Below are 15703 nucleotides of genomic sequence, written 5' to 3' on the forward strand. Positions count from 1 at the left end.
AGAGTGGGGGGGGGTCTGGAGAGAGTTATACAGGAATAGAGAGTGAGGGGGGTCTGGAGAGAGTTATACAGGAATAGAGAGTGGGGGGGGGGGGGGGGGGGGGTCTGGAGAGAGTTATACAGGAATAGAGAGTGAGGGGGGGTCTGGAGAGAGTTATACAGGAATAGAGAGTGAGGGGGGGTCTGGAGAGAGTTATACAGGAATAGAGAGTGAGGGGGGGTCTGGAGAGAGTTATACAGGAATAGAGAGTGAGGGGGGGTCTGGAGAGAGTTATACAGGAATAGAGAGTGAGAAGAGGGTCTGGAGAGAGTTATACAGGAATAGAGAGTGAGAAGAGGGTCTGGAGAGAGTTATACAGGAATAGAGAGTGAGGGGGGGTCTGGAGAGAGTTATACAGGAATAGAGAGTGGGGGGGGGGGTCTGGAGAGAGTTATACAGGAATAGAGAGTGAGGGGGGGTCTGGAGAGAGTTATACAGGAATAGAGAGTGAGAAGAGGGTCTGGAGAGAGTTATACAGGAATAGAGAGTGAGGGGGGGTCTGGAGAGAGTTATACAGGAATAGAGAGTGAGGGGGGGTCTGGAGAGAGTTATACAGGAATAGAGAGTGGGGGGGGGGGTCTGGAGAGAGTTATACAGGAATAGAGAGTGAGGGGGGGTCTGGAGAGAGTTATACAGGAATAGAGAGTGAGAAGAGGGTCTGGAGAGAGTTATACAGGAATAGAGAGTGAGGGGGGGTCTGGAGAGAGTTATACAGGAATAGAGAGTGGGGGGGGGGGGTCTGGAGAGAGTTATACAGGAATAGAGAGTGAGGGGGGGTCTGGAGAGAGTTATACAGGAATAGAGAGTTAGGGGGGGTCTGGAGAGAGTTATACAGGAATAGAGAGTGAGGGGGGGTCTGGAGAGAGTTATACAGGAATAGAGAGTGAGGGGGGGTCTGGAGAGAGTTATACAGGAATAGATAGTGAGGGGGGGGGGGAGGTCTGAAGAGAGTTATACAGGAATAGATAGTGAGGGGGGGGGGGGGGTCTGAAGAGAGTTATACAGGAAGTATGGAGAAGGTACTACTCTGTTTCACCAGTTCGTATTTAAAGTGTGTGTGAGAGTGTGTGTGAGTGCATACCTGGGGGCCAGGTAACGTTGGTGTTTCCATGGGGGGATTTGGCACGAGGGGGCCAGCTGTCGCCCACCGAGCCCATTGATTGGCCGGGAGAGCTTAGGGGGGCGGAGCCAGCAGACAGGAAGTCATAGGGACCGAAGGGAGAATCCTCCAGACGCAGCCCAGACGACATGGCACCTGGAGACACAAACACACTGTTATATAAACACACACACACACACACACACACACACCACAGCCAATAACACAGAGCACCAGGAGACACCTGGTGTTTGAGATCGATTACATTACAGTCGGAGAAAGACTGACCTTCAAATCACCTTGAATTCTAGATAGATCAGTCAGTCAGTCAGTCAGTCAGTCAGTCAGTCAGTCAGTCAGTCAGTCAGTCAGTCAGCCAGTCAGCCAGTCAGTCAGCCAGCCAGTCAGTCAGTCAGCCAGTCAGTCAGTCAGTCAGCCAGTCAGTCAGTCAGCTCCTAAATAACTATTATTACCTGTAGATCAGTCAGTCAGTCAGTCAGCTCCTAAATAACTATTATTACCTGTAGATCAGTCAGTCAGTCAGTCAGTCAGCTCCTAAATAACTATTATTACCTGTAGATCAGTCAGTCAGTCAGTCAGCTCCTAAATAACTATTATTACCTGTAGATCAGTCAGTCAGTCAGTCAGCTCCTAAATAACTATTATTACCTGTAGATCAGTCAGTCAGTCAGTCAGCTCCTAAATAACTATTATTACCTGTAGATCAGTCAGTCAGTCAGCTCCTAAATAACTATTATTACCTGTAGATCAGTCAGTCAGTCCAGCCAGTCAGTACTCAGTAACAGAAAAATGTATTCTCTCCAATGCGGGGACACACAATTAGAGACGTACCAGGACACACACACTGAGAGACGTACCAGGACACACACACTGAGAGACGTACCAGGACACACACACTGAGAGACGTACCAGGACACACACACTGAGAGACGTACCAGGACACACACACTGAGAGACGTACCAGGACACACACACTGAGAGACGTACCAGGACACACACACTGAGAGACGTACCAGGCTTGGACACACACTGAGAGACGTACCAGGCTTGGACACACACTGAGAGACGTACCAGGCTTGGACACACACTGAGAGACGTACCAGGCTTGGACACACACTGAGAGACGTACCAGGCTTGGACACACACTGAGAGACGTACCAGGCTTGGACACACACTGAGAGACGTACCAGGCTTGGGGACACACTGAGAGACGTACCAGGACACACACTGAGAGACGTACCAGGACACACACACTGAGAGACGTACCAGGACACACACACTGAGAGACGTACCAGGACACACACACTGAGAGACGTACCAGGCTTGGACACACACTGAGAGACGTACCAGGCTTGGACACACACTGAGAGACGTACCAGGCTTGGACACACACTGAGAGACGTACCAGGCTTGGACACACACTGAGAGACGTACCAGGACACACACTGAGAGACGTACCAGGACACACACTGAGAGACGTACCAGGACACACACTGAGAGACGTACCAGGACACACACACTGAGAGACGTACCAGGACACACACACTGAGAGACGTACCAGGCTTGGACACACACTGAGAGACGTACCAGGCTTGGACACACACAGAGACGTACCAGGCTTGGACACACACTGAGAGACGTACCAGGCTTGGACACACACTGAGAGACGTACCAGGCTTGGACACACACTGAGAGACGTACCAGGCTTGGACACACACTGAGAGACGTACCAGGCTTGGACACACACTGAGAGACGTACCAGGCTTGGACACACACTGAGAGACGTACCAGGCTTGGACACACACTGAGAGACGTACCAGGCTTGGACACACACTGAGAGACGTACCAGGCTTGGACACACACTGAGAGACGTACCAGGCTTGGACACACACTGAGAGACGTACCAGGACACACACTGAGAGACGTACCAGGACACACACTGAGAGACGTACCAGGACACACACAGAGACGTACCAGGACACACACAGAGACGTACCAGGACACACACTGAGAGACGTACCAGGACACACACTGAGAGACGTACCAGGACACACACTGAGAGACGTACCAGGACACACACTGAGAGACGTACCAGGACACACACTGAGAGACGTACCAGGACACACACTGAGAGACGTACCAGGACACACACTGAGAGACGTACCAGGACACACACTGAGAGACGTACCAGGACACACACTGAGAGACGTACCAGGACACACACTGAGAGACGTACCAGGCTTGGACACACACTGAGAGATGTACCAGGCTTGGGGACACACTGAGAGACGTACCAGGACACACACACTGAGAGACGTACCAGGACACACACACTGAGAGACGTACCAGGACACACACACTGAGAGACGTACCAGGACACACACACTGAGAGACGTACCAGGACACACACACTGAGAGACGTACCAGGCTTGGGGACACACTGAGAGACGTACCAGGACACACACACTGAGAGACGTACCAGGACACACACACTGAGAGACGTACCAGGACACACACACTGAGAGACGTACCAGGACACACACACTTAGAGACGTACCAGGACACACACACAGAGACGTACCAGGACACACACACAGAGACGTACCAGGACACACACACTGAGAGACGTACCAGGCTTGTGCTCCAGAGGTGAGTTAACGGACACGTCCAAGGCCGTCCACTTCTTCAGACGAGACTGAGGCTCCTTACAGCCAGACCCCGTGTCAAGGCCTACATTCAGGTTAGAGTTCAAGCCTGGAGAAGACAAGAGTATTGTAGTATTTCAGATACACACAGACAGAACTACGTAGACACCAGGACAAAACACTGTCTAGAACTACGTAGACACCGGGATAAAACACTGTCTAGAACTACAGAACTACGTAGACACCAGGATAAAACACTGTCTAGAACTACAGAACTACGTAGACACCAGGATAAAACACTGTCTAGAACTACAGAACTACGTAGACACCAGGATAAAACACTGTCTAGAACTACAGAACTACGTAGACACCAGGATAAAACACTGTCTAGAACTACAGATCTACGTAGACACCAGGATAAAACACTGTCTAGAACTACAGAACTACGTAGACACCAGGATAAAACACTGTCTAGAACTACAGAACTACGTAGACACCAGGATAAAACACTGTCTAGAACTACAGAACTACGTAGACACCAGGATAAAACACTGTCTAGAACTACGTAGACACCAGGATAAAACACTGTCTAGAACTACAGAACTACGTAGACACCAGGATAAAACACTGTCTAGAACTACGTAGACACCAGGATAAAACACTGTCTAGAACTACAGAACTACGTAGACACCAGGATAAAACACTGTCTAGAACTACAGAACTACGTAGACACCAGGATAAAACACTGTCTAGAACTACAGAACTACGTAGACACCAGGATAAAACACTGTCTAGAACTACAGGACTACGTAGACACCAGGATAAAACACTGTCTAGAACTACAGGACTACGTAGACACCAGGATAAAACACTGTCTAGAACTACGTAGACACCAGGATAAAACACTGTCTAGAACTACAGAACTACGTAGACAACAGGATAAAACACTGTTTAGAACTACAGAACTACATAGACACCAGGATAAAACACTGTCTAGAACTACAGAACTACGTAGACACCAGGATAAAACACTGTCTAGAACTACAGAACTACGTAGACACCAGGATAAAACACTGTCTAGAACTACAGAACTACGTAGACACCAGGATAAAACACTGTCTAGAACTACAGAACTACGTAGACACCAGGATAAAACACTGTCTAGAACTACAGAACTACGTAGACAACAGGATAAAACACTGTTTAGAACTACAGAACTACATAGACACCAGGATAAAACACTGTCTAGAACTACAGAACTACGTAGACACCAGGATAAAACACTGTCTAGAACTACAGAACTACGTAGACACCAGGATAAAACACTGTCTAGAACTACAGAACTACGTAGACACCAGGATAAAACACTGTCTAGAACTACAGAACTACGTAGACACCAGGATAAAACACTGTCTAGAACTACAGAACTACGTAGACACCAGGATAAAACACTGTCTAGAACTACAGAACTACGTAGACACCAGGATAAAACACTGTCTAGAACTACAGAACTACGTAGACACCAGGATAAAACACTGTCTAGAACTACAGAACTACGTAGACACCAGGATAAAACACTGTCTAGAACTACGTAGACACCAGGATAAAACACTGTCTAGAACTACAGAACTACGTAGACACCAGGATAAAACACTGTCTAGAACTACAGAACTACGTAGACACCAGGATAAAACACTGTCTAGAACTACAGGACTACGTAGACACCAGGATAAAACACTGTCTAGAACTACGTAGACACCAGGATAAAACACTGTCTAGAACTACAGATCTACGTAGACACCAGGCTAAAACACTGTCTAGAACTACAGAACTACGTAGGCACCAGGATAAAACACTGTCTAGAACTACAGAACTACGTAGACACCAGGATAAAACACTGTCTAGAACTACGTAGACACCAGGATAAAACACTGTCTAGAACTACAGGACTACGTAGACACCAGGATAAAACACTGTCTAGAACTACAGAACTACGTAGGCACCAGGATAAAACACTGTCTAGAACTACAGAACTACGTAGACACCAGGATAAAACACTGTCTAGAACTACGTAGACACCAGGATAAAACACTGTCTAGAACTACAGAACTACATAGACACCAGGATAAATCACTGTCTAGAACTACAGAACTACGTAGACACCAGGATAAAACACTGTCTAGAACTACAGAACTACGTAGACACCAGGATAAAACACTGTCTAGGACTACAGAACTACGTAGACACCAGGATAAAACACAGTCTAGAACTACAGAACTACGTAGACACCAGGATAAAACACTGTCTAGAACTACAGAACTACGTAGACACCAGGATAAAACACTGTCTAGAACTACAGAACTATGTAGACACCAGGATAAAACACTGTCTAGAACTACAGAACTACGTAGACACCAGGATAAAACACTGTCTAGAACTACAGTACTACGTAGACACCAGGATAAAACACTGTCTAGAACTACAGAACTACGTAGACACCAGGATAAAACACTGTCTAGAACTACGTAGACACCAGGATAAAACACTGTCTAGAACTACAGAACTACGCAGACACCAGGATAAAACACTGTCTAGAACTACAGAACTACGCAGACACCAGGATAAAACACTGTCTAGAACTACAGAACTACGCAGACACCAGGATAAAACACTGTCTAGAACTACGTAGACACCAGGATAAAACACTGTCTAGAACTACAGGACTACGTAGACACCAGGATAAAACACTGTCTAGAACTACAGAACTACGTAGACACCAGGATAAAACACTGTCTAGAACTACAGAACTATGTAGACACCAGGATAAAACACTGTCTAGAACTACAGAACTACGTAGACACCAGGATAAAACACTGTCTAGAACTACAGAACTACGTAGACACCAGGATAAAACACTGTCTAGAACTACAGAACTACGTAGACACCAGGATAAAACACTGTCTAGAACTACGTAGACACCAGGATAAAACACTGTCTAGAACTATGTAGACACCAGGATAAAACACTGTCTAGAACTACGTAGACACCAGGATAAAACACTGTCTAGAACTACAGAACTACGTAGACACCAGGATAAAACACTGTCTAGAACTACAGAACTACGTAGACACCAGGATAAAACACTGTCTAGAACTACAGGACTACATAGACATCAGGATAAAACACTGTCTAGAACTACAGAACTACGTAGACACCAGGATAAAACACTGTCTAGAACTACAGAACTACATAGACATCAGGATAAAACACTGTCTAGAACTACAGGACTACATAGACATCAGGATAAAACACTGTCTAGAACTACAGAACTACGTAGACACCAGGATAAAACACTGTCTAGAACTACAGAACTACGTAGACACCAGGATAAAACACTGTCTAGAACTACAGAACTACGCAGACACCAGGATAAAACACTGTCTAGAACTACAGAACTACGTAGACACCAGGACAAAACACTGTCTAGAACTACAGAACTATGTAGACACCAGGATAAAACACTGTCTAGGACTACAGAACTACGTAGACACCAGGATAAAACAATGTCTAGAACTACAGAACTATGTAGACACCAGGATAAAACACTGTCTAGAACTACAGAACTACGTAGACACCAGGATAAAACACTGTCTAGAACTACAGGACTACGTAGACACCAGGATAAAACACTGTCTAGAACTACGCAGACACCAGGATAAAACACTGTCTAGAACTACGTAGACACCAGGATAAAACACTGTCTAGAACTACAGAACTACGTAGACACCAGGATAAAACACTGTCTAGAACTACAGGACTACGTAGACACCAGGATAAAACACTGTCTAGAACTACAGAACTACGTAGACACCAGGATAAAACACTGTCTAGAACTACAGAACTATGTAGACACCAGGATAAAACACTGTCTAGAACTACAGAACTACGTAGACACCAGGATAAAACACTGTCTAGAACTACAGAACTACGTAGACACCAGGATAAAACACTGTCTAGAACTACAGGACTACGTAGACACCAGGATAAAACACTGTCTAGAACTACAGAACTACGTAGACACCAGGATAAAACACTGTCTAGAACTACAGTACTACGTAGACACCAGGATAAAACACTGTCTAGAACTACGTAGACACCAGGATAAAACACTGTCTAGAACTACAGTACTACGTAGACACCAGGATAAAACACTGTCTAGAACTACAGAACTACGTAGACACCAGGATAAAACACTGTCTAGAACTACAGAACTACGTAGACACCAGGATAAAACACTGTCTAGAACTACAGAACTACGTAGACACCAGGATAAAACACTGTCTAGAACTACAGAACTACGTAGACACCAGGATAAAACACTGTCTAGAACTACGTAGACACCAGGATAAAACACTGTCTAGAACTACGTAGACACCAGGATAAAACACTGTCTAGAACTACGTAGACACCAGGATAAAACACTGTCTAGAACTACAGAACTACGTAGACACCAGGATAAAACACTGTCTAGAACTACAGTACTACGTAGACACCGGGATAAAACACTGTCTAGAACTACGTAGACACCAGGATAAAACACTGTCTAGAACTACAGTAGTACGTAGACACCAGGATAAAACACCGTCTAGAACTACAGAACTACGTAGACACCAGGATAAAACACTGTCTAGAACTACAGAACTACGTAGACACCAGGATAAAACACTGTCTAGAACTACAGAACTACGTAGACACCAGGATAAAACACTGTCTAGAACTACAGAACTACGTAGACACCAGGATAAAACACTGTCTAGAACTACGTAGACACCAGGATAAAACACTGTCTAGAACTACGTAGACACCAGGATAAAACACTGTCTAGAACTACGTAGACACCAGGATAAAACACTGTCTAGAACTACAGAACTACGTAGACACCAGGATAAAACACTGTCTAGAACTACAGAACTACGTAGACACCAGGATAAAACACTGTCTAGAACTACAGAACTACGTAGACACCAGGATAAAACACTGTCTAGAACTACAGAACTACGTAGACACCAGGATAAAACACTGTCTAGAACTACAGAACTACGTAGACACCAGGATAAAATACTGTCTAGAACTACGTAGACACCAGGATAAAACACTGTCCAGGAAACCCCCGTAGACACAGGGATAGTAGCGAGACAGCTTGATGTACCAGGACACCCCCTGGACAGGACACTAGTCTATCTCCTGTTTCTGTAGTGAGACAGCTTGATGTGCCAGGACACCCCCTGGACAGGACACTAGTCTATCTCCTGTTTCTGATGTACCAGGACACCCCCTGGACAGGACACTAGTCTATCTCCTGTTTCTGTAGTGAGACAGCTTGATGTGCCAGGACACCCCCTGGACAGGACACTAGTCTATCTCCTGTTTCTGTAGTGAGACAGCTTGATGTGCCAGGACACCCCCTGGACAGGACACTAGTCTGTCTCCTGTTTCTGTAGTGAGACAGCTTGATGTGCCAGGACACCCCCTGGACAGGACACTAGTCTATCTCCTGTTGCTGTAGTGAGACAGCTTGATGTGCCAGGACACCCCCTGGACAGGACACTAGTCTATCTCCTGTTTCTGTAGTGAGACAGCTTGATGTGCCAGGACACCCCCTGGACAGGACACTAGTCTATCTCCTGTTTCTGTAGTGAGACAGCTTGATGTGCCAGGACACCCCCTGGACAGGACACTAGTCTATCTCCTGTTACTGTAGAGAGACAGCTTGATGTACCAGGACACCCCCTGGACAGGACACTAGTCTGTCTCCTGTTTCTGTAGTGAGACAGCTTGATGTGCCAGGACACCCCCTGGACAGGACACTAGTCTATCTCCTGTTTCTGTAGTGAGACAGCTTGATGTGCCAGGACACCCCCTGGACAGGACACTAGTCTATCTCCTGTTTCTGTAGTGAGACAGCTTGATGTGCCAGGACACCCCCTGGACAGGACACTAGTCTATCTCCTGTTTCTGTAGTGAGACAGCTTGATGTGCCAGGACACCCCCTGGACAGGACACTAGTCTATCTCCTGTTACTGTAGAGAGACAGCTTGATGTACCAGGACACCCCCTGGACAGGACACTAGTCTGTCTCCTGTTTCTGTAGTGAGACAGCTTGATGTACCAGGACACCCCCTGGACAGGACACTAGTCTGTCTCCTGTTTCTGTAGTGAGACAGCTTGATGTACCAGGACACCCCCTGGACAGGACACTAGTCTGTCTCCTGTTTCTGTAGTGAGACAGCTTGATGTACCAGGACACCCCCTGGACAGGACACTAGTCTGTCTCCTGTTTCTGTAGTGAGACAGCTTGATGTACCAGGACACTAGTCTGTCTCCTGTTTCTGTAGTGAGACAGCTTGATGTACCAGGACACTAGTCTGTCTCCTGTTTCTGTAGTGAGACAGCTTGATGTACCAGGACACTAGTCTGTCTCCTGTTTCTGTAGTGAGACAGCTTGATGTACCAGGACACTAGTCTGTCTCCTGTACCAGGACACCCCCTGGATAGGACACTAATCTATCTCCTGTTTCTGTAGTGAGACAGCTCGATGTGCCAGGACACCCCCTGGACAGGACATCAATCTATCACAGTAGGCAGTGTGAGGGCCCTACTAAATTATCAGATTGATATTTCCTTCAGGCATCATGAAGGCCTACCTAAAGGGAAGTTGGTAAAGGAGCCCATGTGGTTGGGCTCCTTCTGCAGCTCAGATGCATTCTGGGGCATGTAGTTGTCCATGTAGGACTTGAGGGGCTGGTGGGCGGGGTTCTGCTTCAAGAGGGAGTGGTCGAGGTGTTGCGGAGGCTGCATCATCGACTGGGACGAACCAATAGGACGGCCCTGCACACAGAGAAGGGAGGGGTTAGATGACGGCACAGACAGTTAGTCTGTACTATAGACTAGTATCGGAAAACAACCAAGGTTGTGTATAACGTGCAACACAGACACCGAGAGACAGGCAGAGAGACAGACAACACCGAGAGACAGACAGACACCGAGAGAGAGACAGACAACACCGAGAGACAGGCAGAGAGACAGACAGACAACACCGAGAGACAGACAGACAACACCGAGAGACAGACAGACAACACCGAGACAGCCAGAGAGACAGACACAAAGAGGCAGAGAGACAGAGACAGGCAACACCGAGAGACAGACAGACAACACTGAGACAGACAGACAGACAGACAACACCGAGACAGACAGACAGACAGACAACACTGAGACAGACAGACAACACCGAGACAGACAGACAACACCGAGACAGACAGACAACACCGAGACAGACAGACAACACCGAGACAGACAACACCGAGACAGACAACACCGAGACAGACAACACCGAGACAGACAACACCGAGACAGACAACACCGAGACAGACAACACCGAGACAGACAACACCGAGACAGACAGACGAGACAGACAGACGAGACAGACAGACAACACCGAGACAGACAACACCGAGACAGACAACACCGAGACAGACAACACCGAGACAGACAACACCGAGACAGACAACACCGAGACAGACAACACCGAGACAGACAACACCGAGACAGACAACACCGAGACAGACAACACAGAGACAGACAACACAGAGACAGACAGACAAGACAGAGACAGACAGACAAGACAGAGACAGACAGACAAGACAGAGACAGACAGACAAGACAGAGACAGACAGACAAGACAGAGACAGACAGACAAGACAGAGACAGACAGACAAGACAGAGACAGACAGACAACACCGAGACAGACAACACCGAGACAGACAACACCGAGACAGACAACACCGAGACAGACAACACCGAGACAGACAACACCGAGACAGACAACACCGAGACAGACAACACCGAGACAGACAACACCGAGACAGACAACACCGAGACAGACAACACCGAGACAGACAACACCGAGACAGACAACACCGAGACAGACAAGACAGAGACAGACAGACAGAGACAGACAGACAACACCGAGACAGACAGACAGACAGACAACACCGAGACAGACAGACAGACAACACCGAGACAAACAGACAGGCAGACAGACAGACAGACAACACCGAGACAGGCAGACAGACAGACAATACCGAGACAGGCAGACAGACAGACAACACCGAGACAGGCAGACAGACAGACAACACCGAGACAGACAGACAGACAGAGACAGACAGAGACAGACAGAGACAGACAGAGACAGACAGAGACAGCCAGTATGTACCTGCTGGTCCTGCTGGCGTCCCACAGGCATTGGTCTGTGACTCTGCTGCTGTCCAACAGGCATGGGTCTCTGATTCTGCTGCTGAGACTGCTGGAGGAGGAGACGCTGTGGAGACAAACCACCCGTCAGGAATTACACTAGATTTCAGATCTGAGTTAACGGACATCAGTGTTAACCTGTGTATGACGGTGTGTGTGTGTCTGTGTGTGCTAACCTGTAACTGGTTAAGCTGGTTGAGTTGAGACAGCTGGTTGAGTTGAGACAGCTGGTTGAGGACAGCTACTTGCTGTGGACCAAACAGGTTCAGACCTCCTGCACTGGGAGGGTACTTCAGGAGAGAGGGAGGGACCTGGAACACAGTCACATCAACTAGATTAGTAGAACAGAGACAGGCCTCCTGCACTGGGGAGGACAACTAGATTAGTAGACCAGTCAGGCCTCCTGCACTGGGAGGACAACTAGATGAGTAGAACATAGTCAGACCTCCTGCACTGGGAGGACAACTAGATTAGTAGAACAGTCAGACCTCCTGCACTGGGGAGGACAACTAGATTAGTAGAACAGTCAGACCTCCTGCACTGGGAGGACAACTAGATTAGTAGAACAGTCAGACCTCCTGCACTGGGAGGACAACTAGATTAGTAGGACAGTCAGACCTCCTGCACTGGGGAGGACAACTAGATTAGTAGGACAGTCAGACCTCCTGCACTGGGGAGGACAACTAGATTAGTAGAACAGAGAGACCTCCTGCACTGGGAGGACAACTAGATTAGTAGAACAGTCAGGCCTCCTGCACTGGGGAGGACAACTAGATTAGTAGGACAGTCAGACCTCCTGCACTGGGGAGGACAACTAGATTAGTAGAACAGAGAGACCTCCTGCACTGGGAGGACAACTAGATTAGTAGAACAGTCAGGCCTCCTGCACTGGGGAGGACAACTAGATTAGTAGAACAGTCAGACCTCCTGCACTGGGAGGACAACTAGATTAGTAGGACAGTCAGACCTCCTGCACTGGGAGGACAACTAGATTAGTAGAACAGTCAGGCCTCCTGCACTGGGGAGGACAACTAGATTAGTAGAACAGTCAGACCTCCTGCACTGGGAGGACAACTAGATTAGTAGGACAGTCAGACCTCCTGCACTGGGGAGGACAACTAGATTAGTAGAACAGAGAGACCTCCTGCACTGGGAGGGTACTTCAGTAGAGACGTCACTAGTAAGGCAATGGGGAGAATATTATTGGACCTTCAGGAGGTTGAACATCCCCTTTAAAGGGACCCCCTGGTTAACATCCCCTTTCAAAGGACCTCCCGGTTAACATCCCCTTTAAAGGGACAGTCTGGTTAACATCCCCTTTAAAAGGGACCTCCCGGTTAACATCCCCTTTAAAGGGACCTCCCGGTTAACATCCCCTTTAAAGGGACCTCCCGGTTAACATCCCCTTTAAAGGGACCTCCCGGTTAACATCCCCTTTAAAAGGGACCTCCCGGTTAACATCCCCTTTAAAAGGGACCTCCCGGTTAACATCCCCTTTAAAAGGGACCTCCCGGTTAACATCCCCTTTAAAAGGGACCTCCCGGTTAACATCCCCTTTAAAGGGACAGTCTGGTTAACATCCCCTTTAAAGGGACAGTCTGGTTAACATCCCCTTTAAAAGGGACCTCCCGGTTAACATCCCCTTTAAAGGGACCTCCCGGTTAACATCCCCTTTAAAGGGACAGACTGGTTAACATCCCCTTTAAAGGGACAGTCTGGTTAACATTTTTATATGATCACACCAGGTAGTTCTTCGGTGGCCACATATATTGAGAGTGTGTGTGTGTGTGTGTGTGTGTGTGTGTGTGTGTGTGTGTGTGTGTGTGTGTACCTGAGAGGACAGGACGGGTGGAGGCACTTGGTTACGGAGATTGTTCTGGGCTGAGTTGAGGGGCTGGGGAGCGTTATGAGATGGTACTGCACTGCTGCCATACATGGAGTTCACGATCTGAAACACACACACACACACACACACACACACACACACACGTTAAGAGGACTGAAACACACACACACACACGTGAAGAGGACTGAAACACACACACACACACACACACGTTAAGAGGACTGAAACACACACACACACACACGTTAAGAGGACTGAAACACACACACACACTCGTGAAGAGGACTGAAACACACACACACACACATGAAGAGGACTGAAACACACACACACACACACACACACACACACACACACACGTTAAGAGGACTGAAACACACACACACACACACACGTGAAGAGGACTGAAACACACACACATTAAGAGGACTGAAACACACAGGATACACACACTTCGGACAGATTGTCACACACACACGATATTCAAGAGCATCGTAACCACTCACCTGCCTACCAGCCTCAGAGACAGAGGGGGTGGGAGCCTGCCCTGAGCAGAGAGAGGGGATAGGCTGAGCAGAGTGGGAGGGGGAAAAGCTCATGCCGTGATTGGAGGAGAGCTCCTCCGAGGCGGAGCGATCATAAGCAGAGAGCGGCAGGGAGAGCTGCAGAGGCAAGGACAGACGGAGAGGTGAGGAAGGAGGCATGACATCGTGGAAAACAGGGAGAGGAAGAGAGAGAGGAGAGAAGGCCCGAGAGGATGGAGGGAGGAAGGAGAGAAGGCCCCAGAGGATGGAGGGAGGAAGAGAGAGGGAGGAGAGAAGGCCCCAGAGGATGGAGGGAGGAAGAGAGAGGGAGGAGAGAAGGCCCCAGAGGATGGAGGGAGGAAGAGAGAGGGAGGAGAGAAGGCCCCAGAGGATGGAGGGAGGAAGAGAGAGGGAGGAGAGAAGGCCCCAGAGGATGGAGGGAGGAAGAGAGAGGAAGGAGAGAAGGCCCCAGAGGATGGAGGGAGGAAGAGAGAGGAAGGAGAGAAGGCCCCAGAGGATGGAGGGAGGAAGAGAGAGGAAGGAGAGAAGGCCCCAGAGGATGGAGGGAGGAAGAGAGAGGGAGGAGAGAAGGCCCCAGAGGATGGAGGGAGGAAGAGAGAGGGAGGAGAGAAGGCCCCAGAGGATGTAGGGAGGAAGAGAGAGGGAGGAGAGAAGGCCCCAGAGGATGGAGGGAGGAAGAGAGAGGGAGGAGAGAAGGCCCAGAGGATGGAGGGAGGAAGAGAGAGGGAGGAGAGAAGGCCCCAGAGGATGGAGGGAGGAAGAGAGAGAGAGGAGAGAAGGCCCCAGAGGATGGAGGGAGGAAGAGAGAGGGAGGAGAGAAGGCCCCAGAGGATGGAGGGAGGAAGAGAGAGGGAGGAGAGAAGGCCCCAGACGATGGAGGGAGGAAGAGAGAGGGAGGAGAGAAGGCCCCAGAGGATGGAGGGAGGAAGAGAGAGGAAGGAGAGAAGGCCCCAGAGGATGGAGGTAGGAAGAGAGAGGGAGGAGAGAAGGCCCCAGAGGATGGAGGGAGGAAGAGAGAGGGAGGAGAGAAGGCCCCAGAGGATGGAGGGAGGAAGAGAGAGGGAGGAGAGAAGGCCCCAGAGGATGGAGGGAGGAAGAGAGAGGGAGGAGAGAAGGCCCCAGAGGAAGCTAGAGAAGCGGCAGGAAGCGAAAGCTTTTTTATGACACTGAGCTACCACCAGGGGACTGACTACATTCT

General features: G+C 48.6%; 1 protein-coding gene across 9 annotated transcripts in view; it reads right to left on the reverse strand.

Annotated features, from left to right (window-relative positions):
- The window catches only part of LOC110513568 (trinucleotide repeat-containing gene 6A protein), a 104113-nt gene that overhangs the window by 32049 nt on the left and 56361 nt on the right, over window positions 1-15703 (reverse strand). For 7 of the 9 annotated variants that reach the window (XM_036972107.1, XM_036972106.1, XM_036972108.1 and 4 more), the window contains 7 exons: window positions 14467-14622; window positions 13946-14062; window positions 12291-12425; window positions 12077-12181; window positions 10509-10692; window positions 3791-3913; window positions 1121-1294 (listed from right to left, as the gene is read on the reverse strand). In XM_036972107.1, the coding sequence (XP_036828002.1) occupies window positions 1121-1294; window positions 3791-3913; window positions 10509-10692; window positions 12077-12181; window positions 12291-12425; window positions 13946-14062; window positions 14467-14622 (994 nt within the window). The remainder of the gene's footprint in view (window positions 1-1120; window positions 1295-3790; window positions 3914-10508; window positions 10693-12076; window positions 12182-12290; window positions 12426-13945; window positions 14063-14466; window positions 14623-15703) is intronic. The other 2 variants (XM_036972109.1, XM_036972110.1) reach the window with 2 other exon arrangements.

The sequence above is a fragment of the Oncorhynchus mykiss genome, unplaced genomic scaffold (assembly GCF_013265735.2).
Source record: "Oncorhynchus mykiss isolate Arlee unplaced genomic scaffold, USDA_OmykA_1.1 un_scaffold_120, whole genome shotgun sequence".
NCBI lineage: Eukaryota > Metazoa > Chordata > Actinopteri > Salmoniformes > Salmonidae > Oncorhynchus > Oncorhynchus mykiss.